At 42.4% G+C, this 24401-nt stretch overlaps 1 protein-coding gene across 2 annotated transcripts in view; it reads right to left on the minus strand.

Moving 5' to 3' along the window:
* Window positions 1–823: 823 nt before the first annotated feature.
* The window catches only part of PCCB (propionyl-CoA carboxylase subunit beta), a 92799-nt gene continuing 69221 nt past the window's right edge, over window positions 824–24401 (minus strand). For both annotated transcript variants that reach the window (XM_008009044.3, XM_073023596.1), the window contains 6 exons: window positions 16221–16344; window positions 4396–4503; window positions 4054–4154; window positions 3287–3385; window positions 2137–2236; window positions 824–1088 (listed from right to left, as the gene is read on the minus strand). In XM_008009044.3, coding sequence (XP_008007235.2) covers window positions 967–1088; window positions 2137–2236; window positions 3287–3385; window positions 4054–4154; window positions 4396–4503; window positions 16221–16344 — 654 coding nt within the window. In that variant the 3' untranslated portion in view covers window positions 824–966. The remainder of the gene's footprint in view (window positions 1089–2136; window positions 2237–3286; window positions 3386–4053; window positions 4155–4395; window positions 4504–16220; window positions 16345–24401) is intronic.

Below are 24401 nucleotides of genomic sequence, written 5' to 3' on the forward strand. Positions count from 1 at the left end.
AACGACAGACTATGTAAGACAAAGGACCTTGTTCCTAGGAGATACACACAAGTTTTTGGGAACACAGGGTCACGAATCTACAACTGACTTTCAAAGGGGTCAATTAAATAATTATATTGTATATGTTATACAATTATATAATTATATAATGTATAAATACATAATGTAAATTATGTTAGATATAATTATATATCAATATAATTATATTGATATAATTAGACATATATGCATATTATGTATTATTAGATATATCTAAGTGTGGAAGAAATAAAGCAAATGTAGAAAATGTTACCAACTGGAGAATCTAGGTAAAGTGGATACAATACAATTCTTGCAACATTTCTATAGGCTTGAAAATTTTCACAATTAAAAAGTGTTTAAAAATTTTAAGAACACATTTCTGGAAATAACCTGAGTCAACACAGGGTGCTATGTCTTATTGAGCATCTGTACTGCTAAACACATATTCCACAATTGCAAACATCACATTTAATCCTCAATTCATGGGGGAATTAGGAGATAGAAAGGGCATATTATATTATCCCTATTTTAAAAATAAGGAAACTGAAGCCTAAGAAATACTGTGCCTTAAAAGCTTATTATATATCTCACCTATGGATAAAAAACTAATTCCTAAGAGAAAAAGAACAATACCCAGAGATGTGAAATAAAAATTAGCTCTAGGTGGTAACACTGTGTACTATTTTTCTTTCTAGTTCTATTGATTTTTCAGATTTCCACCATAAAAAATTGAATTTATGCTCAAAAAATACAACTTAACATTTTTAATAAAGTAAATAATTTCATAGTAAGGCACAAAAGAGATCTTTCTAGAATTTAATAAACTTTGTTATTCTAAGTTATCCAAGTATTTGAATTCCCATGTTTCATGATTTCAAAAGGCAGGAATGGGATGTGATTGGGCAGACAATAATTCAGTTCTTGGTTTCTTTTCCTTTGAATTGTTTACAATGGAATATTTGCATGTTTTCTCCAAGGACGTTGTACCTTCTTGCTGGCCAACACATCCAGGTCACAGCAGATTCGGGCACGTGTGGAAGAAGGTTGGATGATGTCATCCACAAACCCTGGTGAAGCACAGAAAAGGGAGTGGATCATCTGTATCCCCAGATGATGCCACCCTTCAACCTTCTGCTCAGCCTGGGCATCATCCCTGGGGCCAGCAGTACAAGCAGCGTCCAACCTGATACAGAGAGGGTAAGCCCTGCGAATCCTCCCTTGTATCCCAAGAGCTGGCCTGTTCTGACAGCTCCCCACCTGGCCTAGGAGCACTTGGCAAGAAAAGGAAAATTTGACACCCTCCCTATACCCTGCTTGCTCCAATGCCTCCATCCTGCCACAATGAATTCAATACGAAATAAAGAAAATACATCTAGATTTTCAAAAATGGCTACAACAATTCCTCCATCCTTGTACACAAGTCCTGCAATGTGACTTTACCACTTCTGTCATCAAGAGGTGGATTTGTATTCCTTCACGTAACCTTGTGAGTTTCTTTGGCCTAAAACATGTGGCAAAAATGACACTGTGCAACTTCCAAATCTAGGCCTCAGTTTCCCTTTGCCCCCTTGCTACTCTCGGGACACCATGAGGGTAAGGAAGCCTGGACTAGCCTCCTCAAGGGTGAGAGGCCATGTGGGGAGTGAGTCTAGCTAACAGCAACTGCCAAGTAAGTGACGCCATTTTAGACTGTCAAGCCCCAGTCAAGCCACAGAATGACTATACCTGTGTGGGGGACCCCAGGCAAGACCAGCACAAGAACCCCTCAGTTGGGTCCAGATCCAATTGTGGACCTCACAGAACCATAAGCAGGTGGGGGAAATGGTGGTTGGTTTAAGCAGCTGAGTTATAGCGTGAATTTCTGCACGGCACTAGACAACTGAAACAACACCTAGAAATTTAACACACTTCGGCAACGTTGTTTTAATCGTGGTACCAAAGCAATCTGTTCTGCTGTCCTTAGTCCTAAGTGATGACTTGCCCAGGGACAGTCTCAACTCTCACTAGTCAACAGATTAGACTGCAAAGGCAAAAAGGCAGTTATGTGACAATTTCTGTAGAGAAAGAGTGAGCAAGTGACCGAACAAAGCTGCCCTCTTCACCACAGTCCCCTACCTCTCACTGCCGCAGGGAAAGGGTTGGCAAACTTCTCGATGTACTCTGCCTGAGCAGCTTCCACATTCTCATGCCCTTTGAAGATGATCTCCACAGCACCCTGTGATTAGAGGAGTTCGTGAACGTCTTTGGTCGTCCCAACCTGGACAGATCTCCTTCAACTCATTATCACTGTGTGTGGTTGCAAATTTCTTGGTAAATCAGTGTACTGGGGGGAAGTGCCATCTCTAAAGGCCACAACATAGAGGGAGGCACTGCCTGGGGCTGACCATCATGACACAGGGGGCTGCATGACGGGATGGGATGCTTCCCTGTGGCCCCAATGAGGGGTAGTCAGGCAAAAGTCAGTAGCTTCTCTCCCCAGAGCCCATTCTACCATCTCCATCTGCACTCATCATACTTCTTTGAGCCAAAGATGTTAGCCCTGTTTTCCATTATTAAACCCACAGTCTTGTATCGAGGGGAATTAAAAGCAGTACTTCCCTTTTTCAGTATCCTGAGACCTGAGTATACAATTCGGTGGCCAGAGGTGGCCAGATAGAACTGGAAATTAGAAGGACTGGCCTTCAAGTCAGAGCAACCATAAGTCCTCTAGACTTACAGAGCACCTATAACTCTAGGGGGACCTGCAAGTTATCTGATTCAACCACAATAGCTACTTCAAAGCAGGGAAGGAGCGAGGAATAGGTCAAGCAACAGGAAGTACCTTGTCCGACGTCAATGGGGTCAGACCTACAGTTTAGCTTCTTATGACCTTAAAAGAGTAGCTCTGGGGCCCTCCCTGGAAGCTGAGGTGGAGTTGGGAGAATGTCCAATCCTTCTGAAGGTGACTTCAGTTGACTCAACCCTTTGCCCCCTTTATTTACAATCTTGAAACCCACTCTGGACTCCTCTCACTTTCCTTTCACCTGCCCCACCCACCTTGGCATGAAGACACCAGTGTGGGCCTGAAGAAAGGATATAGGACAGGAGGCAGAGATGTCTCTGGAGCCCCAGGAGGAGACTTGCCAAGGTCTAGGTCTCACTCGCCTCAGTCCTGGCTCACCCTAGGGGCCCTGGCCTCTCTCCAACACTTTCCAGCTATGCCTTGAGCTCTGGCTGGTAGAGTCGAGTCCTTGTACCCAGAAAGGGAAAAGCTAGAGGCCCTCACCTTTGCTCCCATGACTGCAATCTCTGCGGTGGGCCAGGCATAGTTGGTATCACCACAAAGGTGCTTAGAGCTCATGACATCATAGGCACCTCCATAGGCCTAAAACAGATCCAAATGCTGAATGTTAGAGCCTGAGACACCCAGCTCATGTCCCTGAAAGACCCCAGGAAACCAGATAAAATGGGGACAAAGAACAAGAGTAGCCCCCTGGTCTCCTGAAGGCCCATGGTCTGTAAGACCTTTCAAAGTTAATGCTCATTATCTTTTCTGGCTTTTTCCCACTGCTGCTTTCAGTTCCCTTGTGTTAAAAAACCACAGACATGGCCGGGCGCGGTGGCTCACGCCTGTAATCCCAGCACTTTGGGAGGCTGAGGCGGGTGGATCACGAGGTCAGGAGATCAAGACCATCCCGGCTAACACGGTGAAACCCCGTCTCTACTAAAAATACAAAAAAATTAGCCAGGCGTGGTGGCAGGCGCCTGTAGTCCCAGCCACTCAGGAGGCTGAGGCAGGAGAATGGCGTGAACCCGGGAGGCGGAGCTTGCAGTGGGCCGAGATCGCACCACTGGACTCCATCTCAAAAAAAAAAACAAAAAAACAAAACCCAAAGACATTTCTGTGGGGCTGGGAACAACGTCCTCAAGACATCTTTTTAAGGATGAGCAAGGTATACTCCTTCCAGCCCTGGTAAAACTCTGCCAGACTCCCACCATGGCTATGCTGTAGGAAAGTGAGCAGGGTCATGGCCTCCAACATGAGGTCCTCACCTTCCTCGTGATGACCGTGACTTTGGGTACAGTTGCCTCAGCAAATGCGTAGAGAAGCTTGGCACCATGCCGGATGATGCCCCCGTATTCCTGTGCTGTGCCTAGACATGAGGAAGAGTTACTAGATACCCACAAGTCCTCACATGGTTATCCTGCCACTCTCAGCTGTGAGGTCTTTCCCACCTCTGGAGAGGGCCATTCCTTACACAGTCCTATCTTCTGGACACCCAGAATATATGGAGAAGTCACAAGTCCTCAGGAAGTTCTGCAAGATCTCCAAATAACGTGGGCACCTCACTGGGAAAGGCAACTCTCCTAGCCCCCACTCTGTCAATAACTTACCAGGTAGAAAGCCAGGGACATCAACAAAAGTGATGAGTGGAATATTGAATGCATCACAGAATCTGACAAAACGAGCCCCTTTCACAGATGAATTAATATCCAAGCATCCTAGAAAGAGAGAGATTATCCATACTGAGTATCCAGGCAATTCCCAGTTCTATCCACAATGGGAATTTGTCCTCAGCAGCCATCCAGAGCTGGTTTGTGTGGAGGCACCAACGTTTCTTCATTGCAGAATGATAACAGGGATCCCTCAAACTCCAGGAAACAGGGAAGATGAAGAATCCACCTGTCTGTCACTGGCCAGAGAGGCCCAGGACTAGACTCAACTGTAGACAGACCGAAGGGCTGCCGCCAGCTGAGACACAGCTGGCCTTGCCGCAGAGAGCCATCAGTGGGAGGCAGCATTCAGGGGCTGGTCTTAGAGAGTCCTCAGAGCTTCCAATCAGATTCTGGCTCCACTGGTGATGGCGATGTGCCCTTGAGAAATTACTTTGCCTTTAGACCTAAGGTTCCGCTAGCATAATTCTAAGGAGTAAAGGAAATGGAATCTGTAAAGCAGCACAGAGAGGACCTCAATTACTAGTAAATCTCCCCTCCTAGAAGAGTTTCCAACTTAACTCTATGTGACCAGTATTACCCTGATACCAAAGCAAGACAAGGACATCATCAGAAAAGAATACAGACCAAAAACAAAAATGAAAAATTTTTACTTTTTAAGTAAGGCATATTATCAAGTCCAGCAATATATATAAAAACAATAATACATCATGTCCGAGTGGGGTTTATCCCAAGAATTCAAGGTTGATTTCAGCATGTGAAAACCAATGAAATTATTAAAGGAAAAAACTATATGAACATCTCAACAGACGTAGAGAAAACACCTGAAAAAATCTAAAATCCATTCATGAATAAAAACGTGGCCTGGCACAGTGGCTCACACCTGTAATCCCAGCACTTTGGGAGGTTGGGCAGGCGGACCACTTGAGGTCAAGAGTTCAAGACCGGCCTGGCCAACATGGTGAAACCTCATCTCTACTAAAAAATACAAAAATTAGCCAGGCGTGGTGGCAGGCACCTGTACTCCCAGCTACTCGGAAGGCTTGCGGCAGGAGAATCACTTGAACCCAGGAGGCGGAAGTTGCAGTGAGCCAAGATTGCACCACTGCTCTAGGCAACAGAGTGAGACTCCATCTCAAAAAAAAAAAAAAAAGAGAGAGAGAGAGAGAGAGAGAGAGGCTGGGTGTGCTGGCTCATGCCTGTAATCCCAGCACTTTGGGATGCCAAGGTAGGTGGAGCACCTGAGGTCAGGAGTTCAAGACCAGCCTGACCAACATGGAGAAAATACGTCTCTACTAAAAAACATGTCTCTACTAAAAATACAGAATTAGCTGGTCATGGTGGCGTGCGCCTGTAATCCCAGCTACTCAGGAGGCTGAGGCAGGAGAATCACTGGAATCCGGAAGATGGAGGTTGTGGTGAGCCAAGATCACATCATTGCACTCCAGCGTGGGCAACAAGAGTGAAACTCTGTCTCAAAAAAAAAAAAAAAAAAAAACAAAGGAGAAAGGAGAGGAAAAGGGAAAGGAAATAAATAGGCAAGTCACAAGTCACAAGCCAGGCCCTACAAATCAATAAAAAGACAGACAATGTAGTCCCAGGTACTCAGGAGGCCAAAGTGGGAGGATTGCTTAAGCCCAGGAGTTTGAGACCAGCCTGGACAACATAGTGACACTCTGTCTCTAAAAGGGAAAAAAAAGTGGCCAAACGTGGTGGCTCACGCCTGTAATCCCATCAATTTGGGGGGCCAAGGCGGGCGGATCACCTGAGGTCAGGAGTTCAAGACCAGTCTGGCCAACATGGCAAAACCCTGTCTCTACTAAAAATACAAAAATTATCCGAGAGTGGTGCACACCTGTAATCCCATCTACTCAGTGGCTGAGGCAGGAGAATTGCTTGAATCTGGGACAAGGAGGTTGCAGTGAGCCAAGATCGTGCCACTGCACTCCAGCCTGGGTGACAGAGTAAGACTCTGTCTCCAAAAAATAAAATAAAATAAAATGGTATGAAAGCTTTGTAGCTTTTTAATTATACTTGTCCCATTCCCTCCCAGGTTGTGGAGGAAGCAGAGCAGACCTCATTCACAAATTTCTGCATAAGTCTGCTCTAACCTGTCTGTGGGCTGCCTGAAGGACTGACACAAGGAACACATCTCTGTTCCACCTAACTCAGAACTTGTACAGGCTGGAAATGTAGCAGGCATTTCTCAAAATCATGGTAAGGCAGAGGAACAACCTGCAGATGTCTGGCCAAAAGATTATTGTTGAAACCACCTAAGACATGGGAGAGAAAAAAAAAAAAAACAAGGAGAGAGTGTCTTTAGGAAATTAGTGCATTCAAAAGCACCCTTGAATAGGGGGAATTCAGAAAGACACATGTATGCCTAGGACAAGACACACGATCAGAAAAGATCTGAGAGGGGAAATTAGAAAATAAGTTGAATGAAAATGAAAACACTATTACAAAACAAAAGACCTGGGAAAACTTTAAACTCCCCAACACAGAGTCAATTTCAAGACCAGGAGTTTTCTTGTTTGTTGTTTCTTGGTTTTAGTTCCTGGTGTTTAAGAAAATTTCTGTCAAATACACAAATTAAGAAACAGGCTGGGCATGGTGGCTCACGCCTGTAATCCTAACACTGTGGGAGGCCACTTTGGGAGAATCTCTTAAGGCCAGGAGTTCCAGACCAGCCTAGGCAACAGAGCAAGACCCTGTCTCAAAAGAAAGAAAGAAACAAGAAAAGAAACAGGGACTTCAGTGACCACAAATGACAAGAAATATACAGTCTCTGGAAAAGTAATTGCAAAAAGACACTAGACAAACATATATGACATTCAGTATCAAAAAAAAAAACAACAAAGCTTGGGAAAAGAAGAAAATGTGACTGCCAGCGTGACCACATTATAATGTACAAATACCCCGTTTTCAATTAAAAAAATTACAAGGTGTAAAATTAAGAAACTGTCCCTAAGTAAGCATAGACACTGAACTTACTAGACAAAGACTATAAAACACTACTAGTGGGGTTTTTTTGTTTTGTTTTTGAGACAGAGTTTTGCTTCTTGTCACCCAGGCTGGACTGCAATGGCGCCATCTCAGCTCACTGCAATCTCTGCCTCCTAGGTTCATGTGATTCTCCTGCCTTGGCCTCGTAAGTAGCTGGGACTACAGGCGCCCGCTGCCATGCCTGGCTCATTTTTGTATTTTTAGTAGAGATGGGGTTTCACCACATTGGCTAGGTTGGTCTCAAACTCCTGATCTCAGGCGATCTGCCCACCTTGGCCTCCCAAAGTGCTGGGATTACAGGCAGGAGCCACCACATCTGGCCTAAAACACTACTACTCTTAAATATATTCAAAGAGGTAAAGGAAAACCTGGACAAAGAACTAAAGGAAATCAGGAAAATAATGAAAAATTCTGGAGCTGAAAAGTATAATAAATGAAATGAAAAATTCATTACAAGGGTTCAATAGGAGATTTGAGCAGGCAGAAGAAAGATCAGAGAATATGAAGATAAAACAATTGAAATTACTCTGAGGAGAAAATAAAAAAACTAAGTGAGCAGAACCTAAGGGACCTGTGGGACACTAACATGTGAACCAATACACACAGGATGAGAGCACCAGGAGGAGAAGACTGAGAGAAAGTGGCAAGGAGATAATTTGATGAAACAATGTCCGAAAACTTCCCAAGTTTGATGCAAGATGTGAAACTAGAAATATAAGAAACTCAACTAACTATAAGAATACATTCAGAGACCCACACTGAGACATATTACAGTCAAATTACTGAAAGACAAAAGAGAATCTTAAAAGCAGCAAAAAAGAAATCACTCATTATGTCAAGGAATCCTCATTAAGATTATCCAGTGATTTCTCAGCAGAAACTCTGAAAGCCAGAGACAGTAGGATAACATATTAAAATGCTAAAAGAATAAAAGTGTCAACCAAGAATTCCATATCTGGCAAACTGTCCTTCAAAAATGAGAGAAAATTTAAGAATTAAGACATTTTCAGATAAACAAAAGCTGAGGCCCTCAGTACCAACAAGCCCACTCCACAGAAAAATGCTAAAGGAAGCCCTTCAGGTTAAAAGGAAAGAACACTAGACAGTATCACAAAGCTACATTAGGAAATAAATATCTAGTAAAGATGACTACATGGGCAAATATAAAAACCAGGATTTGAGTATTTTGGTTTCTAATTCCACTTTTTATTTCCTACATAATTTAAAAAGCAAATAAAGCCCAGGTTTCAACTTGTGAATTCCACCACACATTTAAGGAAGATATTAATATACCAGTTCTCTGCAATCTTTTCCAGAAGGCAGATGCAGAAAGAAAACTTTCTAACTCATTCTGTGAGTCCAGCATCACTCTGATACCAAAACCAGACAAAGACATCGCAAGAAAACTGCATCTCAATATTGCTCATAAGCTTATATGAAAAAATCCTCAACAAAATATTAGCAGATCAAATCCAACAATGCATAAAAAGAATTATACAACAAAACCAGGCGGGATTTATCTCAGGTATGTGAGTTTAGTTCAACAGTCAAAAATCAATTGATGTAATCTATCAACAGGCTGAAGAAGAAAAACCACATGATCATATGAATACAAAAAAAGCATGTAACAAAATCCAAAACATATTCATGACAAAAACACTCAACTAAGTATAGAGGGGAACTTCTTCAACTTTATAAAGAACATCTACGAAAAACCGAAAAACCTACAACTAACAACACACTTACTTGTAAGAAACTACAAGTTTTCTAGCTAAGATCAAATGTCCCCTCACCACTATCTTTCAATATCATACTGGAAGTCCTGGCTAATGCAAGAAGACAAGAATATAAAAGGTGTACACATTGAGAAGGAAGAAATCAACCTCTTTGTTCACAAATGACAAAAGTGTCCATACAGAAAATCTGAAAGAAGTAACCGAAAAATAACTGCTGGAACTAATAAGTAACATAGCAAGGTTGCAAGATAAAAGGCTAATATACAAAAATCAATTACTTTCCTATATACTGGCAATAAACAAGTAGAATTTGAAATTGAAAACAAAATACCATTGATAGGGTTAGCTCTGTGTGCCCACCCAAATCTCATCTCAAATTGTAAGCCCCATGTGTTGAGAGAGGAACCTATAATCCTCATGTGTTGAGGGAGGGACCACGTGTCAAGGGAGGGAGGTGATTGGATCATGGGGGTGGTTTTCCCCATGCTGTTCTCGTGATAGTGTGTGAGTTCTTACAAGATCTGATGGTTTTAGAAACATCTGGCATTTCCCCTGCCTGCACTTCTCTCTCCTGCTGCCATGTGAAGAAGGTCTTTGCTTCCACTTTGCCTTTCACCATGATTGTAAGTTTCCTGATGCCTCCCCAGACATATGGAACTGTGAGTCAATTAAACCTCTTTCCTTTATAGAATACCCAGGCTCGGGTAGTATCTTTATAGCAATGTGAAAACAGATTAATACAACCATTAACCTCAAAAAAACCCAAACTCCAAAATACTTAGGTATAAACCTAACAAAACAAATATAATATGTATATGAGGAAAACCTTTTTTTTTTTTTTTTTTTTTTTTTTGAAATGGAGTCTTGCTCTGTCGCCCAGGCTGGAGTACAGTGGCGTGATGTCAGCTCAGTGCAACTTCTGCCTCCCAGGTTCAAGCGATTCTTGTGCCTCAGCCTCCCGAGTAGCAGGGACTACAGGAGCACAACAACAATCCCAGCTAATTTTTGTATTTTTAGTAGAGTTGGGGTTTCGCCATGTTTGCCAGGCTGGTCTAGAGTTCTTGGTCTCAAGTGACCCACCTGCTCCGTCTTCCAAAGTGCTAGGATTAGAGGCATGAGCCACTTGCACCTGGCTGGAAAATGATAAAATTCTGAAGAAAGAAAGAGGCCAGGCATAGTGGCTTATGCCTGTGATCCCAGAGCTTTGTGAGGCTGAGGTAGGAGGGTTACTTAAAGCCAGAAGTTCATGGCTAGCCTGAGCAACATAATGAGATCTAGTTTCAACAAAAAATAAAATAAAATAAAATTAGCCAGGCATGGTGGTGCACACCTGAGTAGTCCCAGTTGCTCAGGAGGCCGAAGTGGGAGGATCACTTGAGCCCAGAAGTCTGAGGCTGCAGTGAGCTAAGATTGTATCACTGCATTCTAGCCTAGGCAATAGAGCAAGATCCAATCTCTTAAATAAAAAAGAAAGACAAGAAATGTAAAAGTAACTAGATAAAACTGGTACAGACATCATGGAAAACAGAATGGAGGTTCCTCAAGAAATTAAAAGAGAACTACCATATGCTCCAACAATTCCACTATGGGTATATATACCCAAAGAAATTTAAGTCAGTATCTCAAGGAAATGTCTGCACCCCCATGTTCACTGCAATATTCATGTTCACTTGGCTATTATTCACAATAGCCAACATATGGAAACAACCGAAGTGTCTAATGATAAATGAATGGATAAAGAAAATATGACAGACACACACACAATGGAATGTTATTCAACCATAAAAAATAGGGAGCCAGGTATGCTGACTCATGTCTGTAATCCCAGCACTTTGAGAGGCTAAGGTGGGAGGACTGCTTGAGCCCAGGAATTTGACACCAGGCTGAGCAACAGAGTGAGACTCCATTTCTACCAAAAATACAAAAAATTAGCTGGGCATGGTGGTGCATGCCTGTGGTCCCAGCTGCTCAGAAGGGTCGCTTGAACCCAGGAGGTAGATCATAGCCGCAGTGAGCCACAATCACACCACCGCACTCCAGCCTGGGCGAGCCACGATCACACCACCACACTCCAGCCTGGGCGAGCCACGATCACACCACCGCACTCCAGCCTGGGCGAGCCACGATCACACCACCGCACTCCAGCCTGGGCGAGCCACGATCACACCACCGCACTCCAGCCTGGGCGAGCCACGATCACACCACTGCACTCCAGCCTGGGCAACACAGCAAGACCCTGTCTCAAAAAAAAAAAAAAGGAAGGAAGGAAAAAAAAGGAAATACGATTTGTGACAAAATGGATGAATCTGAGGAACCTTAAGCTAAGTGAAGCCAGCCAGCCATAGAAAGATGAATACTGTTACAATTTCATATGTGTGGAATCTAAGAAAGTCATATTCATAGAAGCAGAGTGTAAAACAGTATTTGCCAAGGGCTGTGGAGTGGGGAGAATGGAAAGATATTGGTCAGGCCAGGCATGGTGGCTCATGCCTGTAATCCCAGCACTTTAGGAGGCCGAGGTCGGTGGATCACCTGAGGTCAGGAGTTCGAGACCAGCCTGGCCAACATGATGAAACCTTGTCTCAACTAAAAATACAAAAAATTAGGCCGGACATGGTGGCTCATGCCTGTAATCCCAGCACTTTGGAAGGCCAAGGCGGGCAGATCACAAGGTCAAGAGATTGAGACCATCCTGGCCAACACGGTGAAACCCCATCTCTACTAAAAATACAAAAATTAGCTAGGCGTAGTGGTGCGTGCCTGTAATCCCAGCTACTCAGGAGGCTGAGGCAGGAGAATCGCTTGAACCCAGGAGGCAGAGGTTGCAGTGAGCTGAGATTGTGCCATTGCACTCCAGCCTGGCGACAGAGTGAGACTCTGTCTCAAAAAAAAAAAAAAAAAAAAAAAAAAAAATTAGCTGAGCATGGTGGCCAGTGCCTCTCAAAAAAAAAATTAGCCAAGCATGGTGGCCAGTGCCTGTAGTCCCAGGTACTCAGGAGGCTGAGGCACGAGAATTGCTTGAACCAGGGAGGTAGAGGTTGCAGTGAGCGGAGATCACGCCACTGCACTCCAGCCTGGGTGACAGAGCGAGATTCGGGAAGGGAAGGGAAGGGAAGGGAAAGGGGGAAAGGGAGGGGGAAAGAAAGAAAAAGAAAGAAAGAAAAGAAAGAAAGAAAAAGAAAGAAAGAGAAAGAAAGAAAGGAAGGAAGGAAGGAAGGAAGGAAGGAAGGAAGGAAGGAAGGAAGGAAGGAAGGAAGGAAGGAAGGGAGGGAAATTGGTCAAAGAGTACAAATTTTCAGTTAGAAAATGCATAAGTTCTGGGAATCTAATGTACACCATGGTGACTACAGTTAATAATACTGTATTGTATACCAGAAATTTGCCATAAGAGTGGATCTTAAGTGTTTTCACAACAAAAAAGTAACTATGTGAGGTGATGAACCTGTTAATTAACTTGATAAATTATATGTATATCAAATAATCCCATTGTATGCCTTAAACAGATACCATTTTTATTTGTCAATTATACCTCAATAATCAGGGGAAGACAACAACTAAACAAACGGAGAGAGAATCCAGGTTCAAGGACAGGAAGACTCAACACAGACGGTCCCCAAATGCCTAAAACAATCCTAAGAACAACAACAAAGTTGGAAGACATACTTCTCAATTTCAAAACATATACAAAGCTACAGCAATCAAACTAGTGTGACACTGAAATATGGATAGACATACAGACCAACAGAATAGTATTAAGAATACAGAAACAAATTCATACACCCACAGCCTGCTGATTTCCCACAAGCACGCCACACCTGTTCAATGAGGAAACAATTATCTCTTCAACAAACGGTGCTGGAATAACTGGATTTCCACATGCAAAAGAATGAAGTTGCACTCCTATCTCATATATACAAAATTAACTCAAAATTAAAACCTAAATGGAAGGGCTAAAACCATAATACTCTTAGAAAAAAACAACAGGAACATACTTTCACCACCTTAAATTTAAATTCTTATATATGACAACAAAAGCACAAGCAACAGAAGAAAAAATACAGAAACTAGATTTAATCAAAATTAAAAACTTTTCAGCCAGGTGCAGTGGCTCACACCTGTAATCCCAGCACTTCGGGAGGCCAAGGTGGGCAGATCACTTGAGGTCAGGAGTTTGAGACTAGCCTGGCCAAAATGGCAAAAGCCTCTCTCTACTAATACAAAACTTAGCCTGGCATGGCGGCGCATGCCTGTAATCCCAGCTATTTGGGAGGCTGAGGTGAGAGAATGGTTTGAAACTGGGGAGGCAGAGATTGCAATGAGCCAAGATTGTACCATTGCACTCCAGCCTGGGCTGGAGACAGAGCGAAAGAGAGCAAGACTCCAACTCAAAAAAAAAAAGAAAAAAAAATTGTGTATCAAAAGACATGATCAAAAGAGTGCAAGGACAACCTATAGAATGGAAGAAAATATTTGTAAGTCATATGTAAAAGTTTAATATACAGAATATACAAGGAACTCCAACTCAACAACAAAAGACACACAATTAAACAATGGAAAAAGGACTTGAATAGACATTTTTCCAAAGAAGATATACAAATGGCCAAGAAGCACAGGAAAGGATGCTCACCAAGACTAATGTTGATGAGAAATGCAAATCAAAAACACAATTCTATTCACTTCACATCCATTAGGATTACTATTTTTAAAAATTAATAAGTGTTGGCAAGGATGTGGAAAAACTGGAACCCTTGCACATTGCTGGTGGGAACGTAGAATAGTGCAGACGCTGTAGAAAACAGCGTGGTGTTCCCCCAAAAAGTTAAACCTAGAATTACCACATAACCCAGTTATTTTGCTTCTGGGTATAGACCCAGAAAAAGTGAAAACTGAGGTTCAAACAGATACTTATATATCAGTGTTGATTCCAGCATTATTCACAGTAACCCAAAGGTGGAAATAACCCAGGTGTCCACTGACAAATGAACAATCCATCAAAATGTGGTATATACATGCAACATATTATTACCCAGCCATAAAAATAAACGGAGTTTTAACATATGCTACAATATGGATAAACCTTGCTAAATGAAATAAGCCTGATTGTGCTAAGTGAAATAAGTCCAATATAAAAGGACAAACACTGTATGATTCCATTTATATGAAATATCTAAAATAGGCAAATTCCTAGAAAGAGAAAGTAGATTTAGAATAGCAAAGGCTAGAGGCTGAGACAAATAGTGAGTTATTGTTTAACAAGTTCACAGTCTCTGAGGTGATGAAAATGTTTGGAAACAGATAGTGGTGACGGTTGCATACACTGTGAATGTAATCACTGCAGCTGCACAATTTTTAAATGGGCCAAACAGACATATTTTGTTATATATATTTTACCATGACAAAATTTTTTTAGAGGGGTGGGGACAGAGTCTCGCTCTGTCATGCAGTGGCGTGATCAACTCACTGTAACTTCTGCCTCCCGGGCAGTGACACAATCCTTGGCTCACTGCAACAACCTCTGCCTCCGTGGCTCAAGTGATTTTCCTGCCCCAGCCTCCCGAGTAGCTGGGACTACAGGCGTGTGCCACCACGCCTGGCTCAATTTTGTATTTTTAGCAGAGACAGGGTTTCGCCATGTTGGCCAGGCTGGTCTCTAACTCCAGATCTTGTGATCCACCCGCCTTGGCCTCCCAAAGTGCTGGGATTACAGGCGTGAGTCACCACGCCCAGCCAAAACAGTTTTCTTTTTTTTTTTTTTTCCTCTCGAGACGGAGTCTCGCTCTGTCTCCCAGGCTGGAGTGCAGTGGCCGGATCTCAGCTCACTGCAAGCTCCGCCTCCCAGGTTCACGCCATTCTCCTGCCTCAGCCTCCCGAGTAGCTGGGACTACAGGCACCCGCCACCTCGCCAGGCTAGTTTTTTGTATTTTTTAGTAGAGACGGGGTTTCACCGTGTTAGCCAGGATGGTCTCGATCTCCTGACCTCGTGATCCGCCCATCTCGGCCTCCCAAAGTGCTGGGATTACAGGCTTGAGCCACCGCGCCCAGCCAACAGTTTTCTAAAGACAATAAAACATATCCATGGCAGAAATAAAAGATAAAGTTGGGTCATGAAGAAAGGCAGATTCTTCCTAAACAAGGATACAAAACAAATCTAAGAGGAAAAATAGTGAGAAGTGGTATTCAGTCCCCACCCCAGCACTCCCAATCCCTCCCAGAGAACAGCCATGGAAGAGTCTCCCTCACTTGACTGTGACTCAGTTCTAGCCATATCACCAGAAAGTTGTGGGAAACAGACATGGTAAGATGCCATTAACTTGTCACGTACCCTCTATGTACCTGGCACTGTTGAAGGCACTGGAGATACTACTGTGAATAAGACATCACCACCCCTGTCCTCATGGAGCTCGTTGATTAGTGAGTGAGTCATATATTTAACTGGGGGTAGGGGGGTAACAGAAAACTGACCCCTAAAAAATTAAAAACCTTATACACTAAGAATGTAAGTTTCCTATAAACCTTTGAAAAGGAGTATGAAAGGAGCATTTTGAGATATTAAAAGTAGCTTTTATAGGCCAGGTGTGGTGGCTCATGCCTGCAATCCCAGCGCTTTCAGAGGCTGAGGTGGGGGCATCACTTAAGTTCAGGAGTTCGAGACCAGCACAGGCAACATGGCAAAACCCCATCTCTAGGAAAAATACAAAAAAAGAGAATTAGCCACATATGGTGGTATGTGCCTGTAGTCCCAGCTACTCGGGAAGCTGCGGTGGAAGGACTGCTTGACCCTGGGAGGCAGAGGTTCCAGTGAGCTGAGATCACACCACTGCACTCCAGCCTGGACAACAGTAAGACCCTGTCTTTAAAAAAAAAAAAAAAAAAAAAAAGTAGCTTTTATAGCAACCATTTAGATTTTTTTTTCTTCTGGTCATATGTCTGAAGAACAGGCAAAGGCAGAAAGGACACCATGGACCCAGGCTTCCCTGGCCTCCAACCCCACAACCGAGGCTTAGAAGAGCTTCTCCATCCTACCTGAGGCCACCTTGGGTTGGTTGCCAACAATTCCAACAGTCCTCCCGTTCATTCTTGCAAAACCAACAATGATGTTTTTGGCATAATTGGGCATGATCTCAAAAAATTCACGCTCATCAACAACCTGCAGGAATAAATTTACTTGAGTTCAAAATGATAAAGGCAAGTATAAGATGTAACGACACTACAGAATGACATTTCTATTACAGAGGTAGAGGTAGACAGCTCCATCTCTATCACAGGTTCTCCAAGGAAGCAGGACAACAGGCAGAGGCAGCACCTCCTCCCTGCTGCGGAGAAATGGCACAGAAAACCTCAACTGCTGCTAAGACGGACACACCAGTGAAGTTGTTTTCAAAGTCCTATTTGAATTTGGAATTTTTTATGACAACTTTACCTTTTCACTTTGAAATTATTTCCGACGTAAATAAAAATGTCAGGCCAGGCCCAGTGGCTCCCTCCTGTAATCCTAGCACTTTGGGAGGTCAAGGCGGGTGGATCACCTGAGGCCAGGAGTTCAAGACCAGCCTGGCCAATGTAGCAAAACCCCATCTCTACTAAAAACACAAAAAATTAGCCTGGTGTGGTGGCAGGCACCTGTAATCCCAGCTACTCAGGAGGCTGAGGCAGGACAATCGCTTGAACGGGTAGGCAGAAGTTGCAGTGAGCCAAGATTGTGCTACTGCACTCTAGCCTGGGCAATGGAGGGAGATTCTGTCTCAAAAATAAATAAATAAAAATTAAAAATTCAAGAACAGTACATATACCCTTCGCCCCGATTCTTCATTTATTATTTTGCTTTTTTTTTTTTCTTTTTTTGAGACAGGGTCTCCCCGTCACGCAGGCTGGAATGCAGTGGTACAATCATGGCTCACTGCAGCCTTGATCTCCTGGGCTCAAGTGATCTTCCCCCCTCGGCCTCCCAAGCAGCTAGGACCACAGCTGTGCACCACCATGCTCAGTTAATTTTTAGTAGCAATAAGGTCTCGCTATGTTGCCCAGACTGGTCTCCAATTCCTGGGCTTAAGCAATCCTCCCACCTTGGCCTCCAAAGTGCTGCGATTACAGGCGTGAGCCACCGTGCCCAACCATCACTCTTTTATATACATAAACACACAAGAACGTTCTTTTTTTTACAACTACAGTGATATTATCAAAATCAGGAAATAAACATTACCACAATACTATTATTATTATTATTTTTTTTTTTTTTTGAGACGGGATCTTGCTCTGTGACCCAGGCTGGAGTGCAATAGCATGATCACAGCTCACTGCAGCCTTGACCTCCAGGGCTCAAGCAATCCTCCCGCCTCAGGCTCCCAAGTAGCTAGGACTACAGGTACATGCCACCATGTCCAGCTAATTTTTGTATTTTTTGTAGAGACAGCATCTTGCTATCTTGCCCAGGCTGGTCTCAAACTCCTGGGCTCAAGCAATCCACCCGCCTCAGCCTCCCAAAGTGCTGAGATTACAGGCATGAGTCACTGTACCCAGTTCACAATTTTGTTTGAGACGGAGTCTCACTTAGCTGCCCAGGCTGGAGTGCAGTGGCGCGATCTCGGCTCACTGCAGCCTCTGCCCCCTGGGTTCAAGCAATTCTCCTGACTCAGCCTCCCAAGTAGCTGGGACTACAGGTATGCACCACCACACCCAGCTAATTTTCTTGTATTTTTAGTAGAGATGGTTTCACCATGTTGGTCAGAATAGTCTTGATCTCCTGACCTCGTGATCCACCCACCTTGGCCTCCCAAAGTGACGGGATTACAAGTGTGAGCCACCGCGCCCGGACACTATTTCTTATTACATAACATTATTCAAGTTTGCCCGTTGTTCCAATAGTATCCATTATAGCAGCACAAGCAACAAAATTCTGGTACAGAACCTGAGTCAGGATCACCTGGCACTTTTAGTGGTCATGTCTCTTTAGGCTCCTTTAACTTTCCCCCTCCATCTTTGTCTTTCATAGTCATGACATCTTGGAAGACAACAGACCAGTTAATTTGTAAAGCATGCCTTCTATTTAGGTTCCTTTGATATTTCTTCATGTGTAACTTTGAGCTAAGCCTTTCCGCGGGAATACCACAGAAGGAACATTCTCATCAAGTGGCACAAGGTGTTGATTTGTCCATTAATGATGGTGATATCTGTAGGTTTCCTTGTAAAGTTACTATTTCTCCAATTTAATAAGAATTTTGTGAGTAAATACTTTGAGACTACATACAGCCCTGTTCTTCAAATTTTAATCATTAATCTAGATCTTCATCCATTAGGTTTAGCATCCTAGCAGCCATAAAGCAGCCATGATTCTTGCCTGACTCATTACTGTCATGGTAGCTGCCAAATGGTGAGCTTTTTTTGTTTTGTTTTGGGTCTTGCTCTGCCACTCAGCCTCCACCTCCCAGGCTCAAGCAATCTTCCCATCTTAGCCTCTCAAGCAGCTGGGACCACAGATTCATGCCACCATACCTGGTTAATTTTTGTATTTTTAGTAGAGACAGGGTTTCACCATGTTGGCCAGGCTGGTCTCAAACTCCGGAGCTCAAGCAATCTGGCCACCTTACAAGTGTGAACCACCTCACCCAGCCCAAATGGTGAGTTTTCCAATTCCACTTTACTTTTCCATTTATTCACTGGCATCTGTCGCAAGAAAGATCTTTGCCTTTCCCATTTACTTATATGGTATCAGTATGAACTTATGGATTCTTGTTTTATTCTATGGATTATAATCTTTCACCATCATTTTATGTTCAAATTGTCCTATATTTACCAAAGTTCCTTCATGCTGGTTCCTGTGTCCTTCTAAAGTGTCCCCATTGTTCTTTGAGCACTACCTTACATTTTGGAATTATCTTACTTTCTGGTTCATCTTGGTTTTTTTCCTGCCCCAGCCCTACAATCAACCATTTCTCCAAAAGGCCTGGGTTCCTTTTAGAGGTGTGTGTGACTCCTTCTAAAACGTCCAAAGTCCAGCTATATGAAAAACCATGAGTTCATGCTGATAATTCAAATTCTACTCCAATGCAACTATAGGGTTCTTTCTAGATTTTTTTCTCTTGCCATATTCACAACTCCCTTCTCCAATAGCAGAATCTGGCTGCCACTACCCTCAAAATGTACTTATTTATTCGATCCTCAAATACAGAGAAAATGGTTTCAGAATTGCTAACTTACACAGCTACAAAAAACAGACCTACTATCTAGAATTTTTTTACAGCTATTTCGGTCTTTAGATTAAAGGTATATAGTCAAAATATATGTTCAAAAGTCATTCATTTAAAACAGGTTCATATTTGTATTTCATTTTAAAGGTTTTCCCCAGTCTTGATTTTATTTTTTAATATGTAAAATACTAATAGTTTTATAGTGTTCCTTCCCCATCCCTTCCACCCTAGTCCCACCTACCCTGTTATTAATCTCATTATTTTCTGATGTATTATCTGTGTGTTTGCATTTGTATCTTTTAATTTACCCTTCTATCTTACACGGGAAGTAACAATGTAGACACTCTTGCACTTTGAATTTTTTCACTTAATATGTCCTGGGAATCACTTCTTTTTTTTTTTTTTTGAGACGTAGTCTGGCTCTGTCGCCCAGGCTGGAGTGCAGTGGCGCGATCTTGGCTCACTACAAGCTCCGCCTCCTGGGTTCACGCCATTCTCCTGCCTCAGCCTCCTGAGTAGCTGGGATTACAGGCGCCCGTCACCACACCTGGCTAATTTTTTGTATTTTTAGTAGAGACGGGGTTTCACCGTGTTAGCCAGGATGGTCTGGATCTCCTGACCTCGTGATCCGCCCGTCTCCACCTCCCAAAGTGCTGGGATTACAAGCGTGAGCCACCGGGCCCGGCTGGGAATCACTTCCTATCAATTCATAGAGATCTTCATTCTTTTTCACTTCTGCATAGTACTGTACTGTGTGATGTACCAAAGTTTATTCAACCAATCTACATGTGGCTTACATTATTTTAAAATTTACATTTAGGGCCGGGCGCGGTGGCTCAAGCCTGTAATCCCAGCACTTTGGGAGGCCCAGACGGGCGGATCACGAGGTCAGGAAATCGAGACCATCCTGGCTAACACGGTGAAACCCCGTCTCTACTAAAAAATACAAAAAACTAGCCGGGCGAGGTGGCGGGCGCCTGTAGTCCCAGCTACTCGGGAGGCTGAGGCAGGAGAATGGCGTAAACCCGGGAGACGGAGCTTGCAGTGAGCTGAGATCCGGCCACTGCACTCCAGCCTGGGCAACAGAGCGAGACTCGGTCTCAACAAAAAAAAAAAAAAAAAAAAAAAAAAAAAATTTACATTTAGGTTATTTAGAGTATCTCACAATTACAAATGACAATGTAATGGTAGTAACTTCGCACATCTATAATTTTGTGTGGTGGGAAGTGTATCTTCAGGGTAAATTGCTAGGAATGGGATTGCTGGGTCAAAGGGCAAATGCTAATTTAGTCCTGGATAATACCAGAGTCCCCTACCAGCAATGCGCAAGAGTGGCCGCTTCTCCACTGACTTTCCAGTGGAAAGTGTTTTCAGGGTTTTTATTTTTAGCCAATCGGACATATGAGAAAATACTCAGTGTAATTTGAATTTGTATTTCTAGCATTATAAAGTTGAAAATCTTTTGACATGTTTAAGGTCCATTTTATATCTTTTTTGTGAGCTATCTATTCGTGGCTTTTTGCCTACTTTTCTATCAATTTTGGTCGTTAATCCTTCAGTGGAAGAGCTCCTTATTAAGAATATTCATACTCTGGGATACATGTTGCAAAGAGTTTCTTCTAGCATATTGGTGGTCTTTTGATTTTGTTTATAGTTTTTTCTTATGAAGAGTGGGGTTTTAAAATTTTTACAGTCTCTCTGTTTGACTGTCACTGGTGTAACTTCCATTCACAATTGCTTCAAAGAGAATAAAATACCTAGGAATCCAACTTACAAGGGATGTAAAGGACCTCTTCAAGGAGAACTACAAACCACTGCTCAGTGAAATCAAAGAGGACACAAACAAATGGAAGAACATACCATGCTCATGGATAGGAAGAATCAATATCGTGAAAATGGCCATACTGCCCAAGGTAATTCATAGATTCAATGCCATCCCCATCAAGCTACCAATGAGCTTCTTCACAGAATTGGAAAAAACTGCTTTAAAGTTCATATGGAACCAAAAAAGAGCCCGCATCTCCAAGACAATCCTAAGTCAAAAGAACAGAGCTGGAGGCATCACGCTACCTGACTTCAAACTATACTACAAGGCTACAGTAACCAAAACAGCATGGTACTGGTACCAAAACAGAGATATAGACCAATGGAACAGAACAGAGTCCTCAGAAATAATACCACACATCTACAGCCATCTGATCTTTGACAAACCTGAGAGAAACAAGAAATGGGGAAAGGATTCCCTATTTAATAAATGGTGCTGGGAAAACTGGCTAGCCATAAGTAGAAAGCTGAAACTGGATCCTTTCCTTACTCCTTATACGAAAATTAATTCAAGATGGATTAGAGACTTAAATGTTAGACCTAATACCATAAAAATCCTAGAGGAAAACCTAGGTAGTACCATTCAGGACATAGGCATGGGCAAAGACTTCATGTCTAAAACACCAAAAGCAACGGCAGCAAAAGCCAAAATTGACAAATGGGATCTCATCAAACTAAAGAGCTTCTGCACAGCAAAAGAAACTACCATCAGAGTGAGCAGGCAACCTACAGAATGGGAGAAAATTTTTGCAATCTACTCATCTGACAAAGGGCTAATATCCAGAACCTACAAAGAACTCAAACAAATTTACAAGAAAAAAACAAACAACCCCATCAAAAAGTGGGCAAAGGATATGAACAGACATTTCTCAAAAGAAGACATTCATACAGCCAACAGACACATGAAAAAATGCTCATCATCACTGGCCATCAGAGAAATGCAAATCAAAACCACAATGAGATACCATCTCACACCAGTTAGAATGGCGATCATTCAAAAGTCAGGAAACAACAGGTGCTGGAGAGGATGTGGAGAAATAGGTACACTTTTACACTGTTGGTGGGATTGTAAACTAGTTCAACCATTATGGAAAACAGTATGGCGATTCCTCAAGGATCTAGAACTAGATGTACCATATGACCCAGCCATCCCATTACTGGGTATATACCCAAAGGATTATAAATTATGCTGCTATAAGGACACATGCACACGTATGTTTATTGCAGCACTATTCACAATAGCAAAGACTTGGAATCAACCCAAATGTCCATCAGTGACAGATTGGATTAAGAAAATGTGGCACATATACACCATGGAATACTATGCAGCCATAAAAAAGGATGAGTTTGTGTCCTTTGTAGGGACATGGATGCAGCTGGAAACCATCATTCTTAGCAAACTATCACAAGAACAGAAAACCAAACACCGCATGTTCTCACTCGTAGGTGGGAACTGAACAATGAGATCACTTGGACTCGGGAAGGGGAACATCACACACCGGGGCCTATCATGGGGAGCGGGGAGGGGGGAGGGATTTCATTGGGAGTTATACCTGATGTAAATGACGAGTTGATGGGTGCAGCACACCAATATGGCACAAGTATACATATGTAGCAAACCTGCACGTTGTGCACATGTACCCTACAACTTGAAGTTTAATAATAATAAATTAAAAAAAAAAAAAAAAGTGAAAAAAAAAAAATTTCTTTATCTGTTAAAAAAAAAAAAAAAAAAAAAAAAATTTTTACAGTCAGCTTTGTCTATCTTTCACTGAAACTGAGTTACAATTCAAAAGCATTTCTAAACCTTCCCCTAAGGTTTCAGAGGAATTCATCTGTGTTTTCTTTTAGTGCTTGTATGGATTCACAGGTTATATTTAGTTCTCTGACCCATTTGTAGTTTATTTTTGTACATGGTGTAAAGTATGAATCTAATTTTATGTTTTCCTAAATGGCTAGTCAGTTGCCCCAGCATCATTTATTAAAAGCTAATTTTTGCCCCTGAGATTTGATAAAATATCATTATCATATACAGTCGGGCACTGCACAATGAGGTTTTGGTCAATGACAGACTGCCTATAGGAAGGTGGTCCTATTGTAATACCCTATTCTTACTGTACCCTATGTTTAGATACATACTTACCATTGTGTTACAACTATATACAGTGTCTGGTACAGTAACATGCTGTACAGGTTTGCAGCCTAAGAGCAATAGACTATATCACAGATTCTAGGTGTGTAATAGGCTATACCATCTAGATTTGTGATGGACCACTCTATGATGGTCGCACAAAGAAACTGCCTAATGATGCATTTCTCAGAACATATCCCCGTTGTTAAGCAACGCGTAACTGTACTAAAATTCTGTATGTACTTGAGTCTATTTCTGGCTCTTTTATTCTATTCCACTGGTCTATTTATGTGCCTGTACCACAGTTTTAACTATAGGATGCTATAATATAAAACATGGCTAGTCCCAACTTACAGATTTTCTTTTGCAGTATATTCTTAGGTATTCTTGCACTTCTATTTTTCCATGTGCACTTTTGTATAAACTTATCTAGTTCTATTTTTTAAAAACTGTTTATTGGGATTGTCTTAAGTTTATAAAACAACTTAAGAACCACCAATTTTTTCATAATATTAATCCCAGGAACAAGGAATGTCTTTCCATTTGTTCAAGTCTACTTTTATGTTTTGTTTTGTACAGAGAAGGTCTCACTATGTTGTCTAAGACGGTCTCAAACTCCTGGGCTCAAGGGATCTTCCCTCCTCAGCTTCCTAAAGTGCTGGGATTACAGGTGTGAGCCACCATGCCTGGCCTACTTTTGATTTTCAGAAGTGTTTTTAAGATCACCCTGGGCTGGGCTTGGGGGCTCACACCTAAAATCCCAGCACTTTGGAAGGCCAAGGCGGAAGGATCGCTTGAGCCCAAGAGTTCAAAACCAGCCTGGGCAACATAGCACAACTTCTTCTTACCAAAAAAAAAAAAAAAAAAAAAGTACTAAATCAGGTGGGTGTGGTGATGCATGCCTGTAGTCCTGGCAATGTGAGATTGCTTAACTAGGAAGCTGAAGCTGCAGTGAGTTGTGACTGGGCCACTGCACTCCATCCTGGGTGACAGAGTGAAAGCCTGTCTAAAAAAATAAATTTGCCCTACAACAGCTTCTGTACATTTCCTGTTAAAATTATTACT

Source organism: Chlorocebus sabaeus, chromosome 15 (genome assembly GCF_047675955.1).
Source record: "Chlorocebus sabaeus isolate Y175 chromosome 15, mChlSab1.0.hap1, whole genome shotgun sequence".
Classification (NCBI taxonomy): domain Eukaryota; kingdom Metazoa; phylum Chordata; class Mammalia; order Primates; family Cercopithecidae; genus Chlorocebus; species Chlorocebus sabaeus.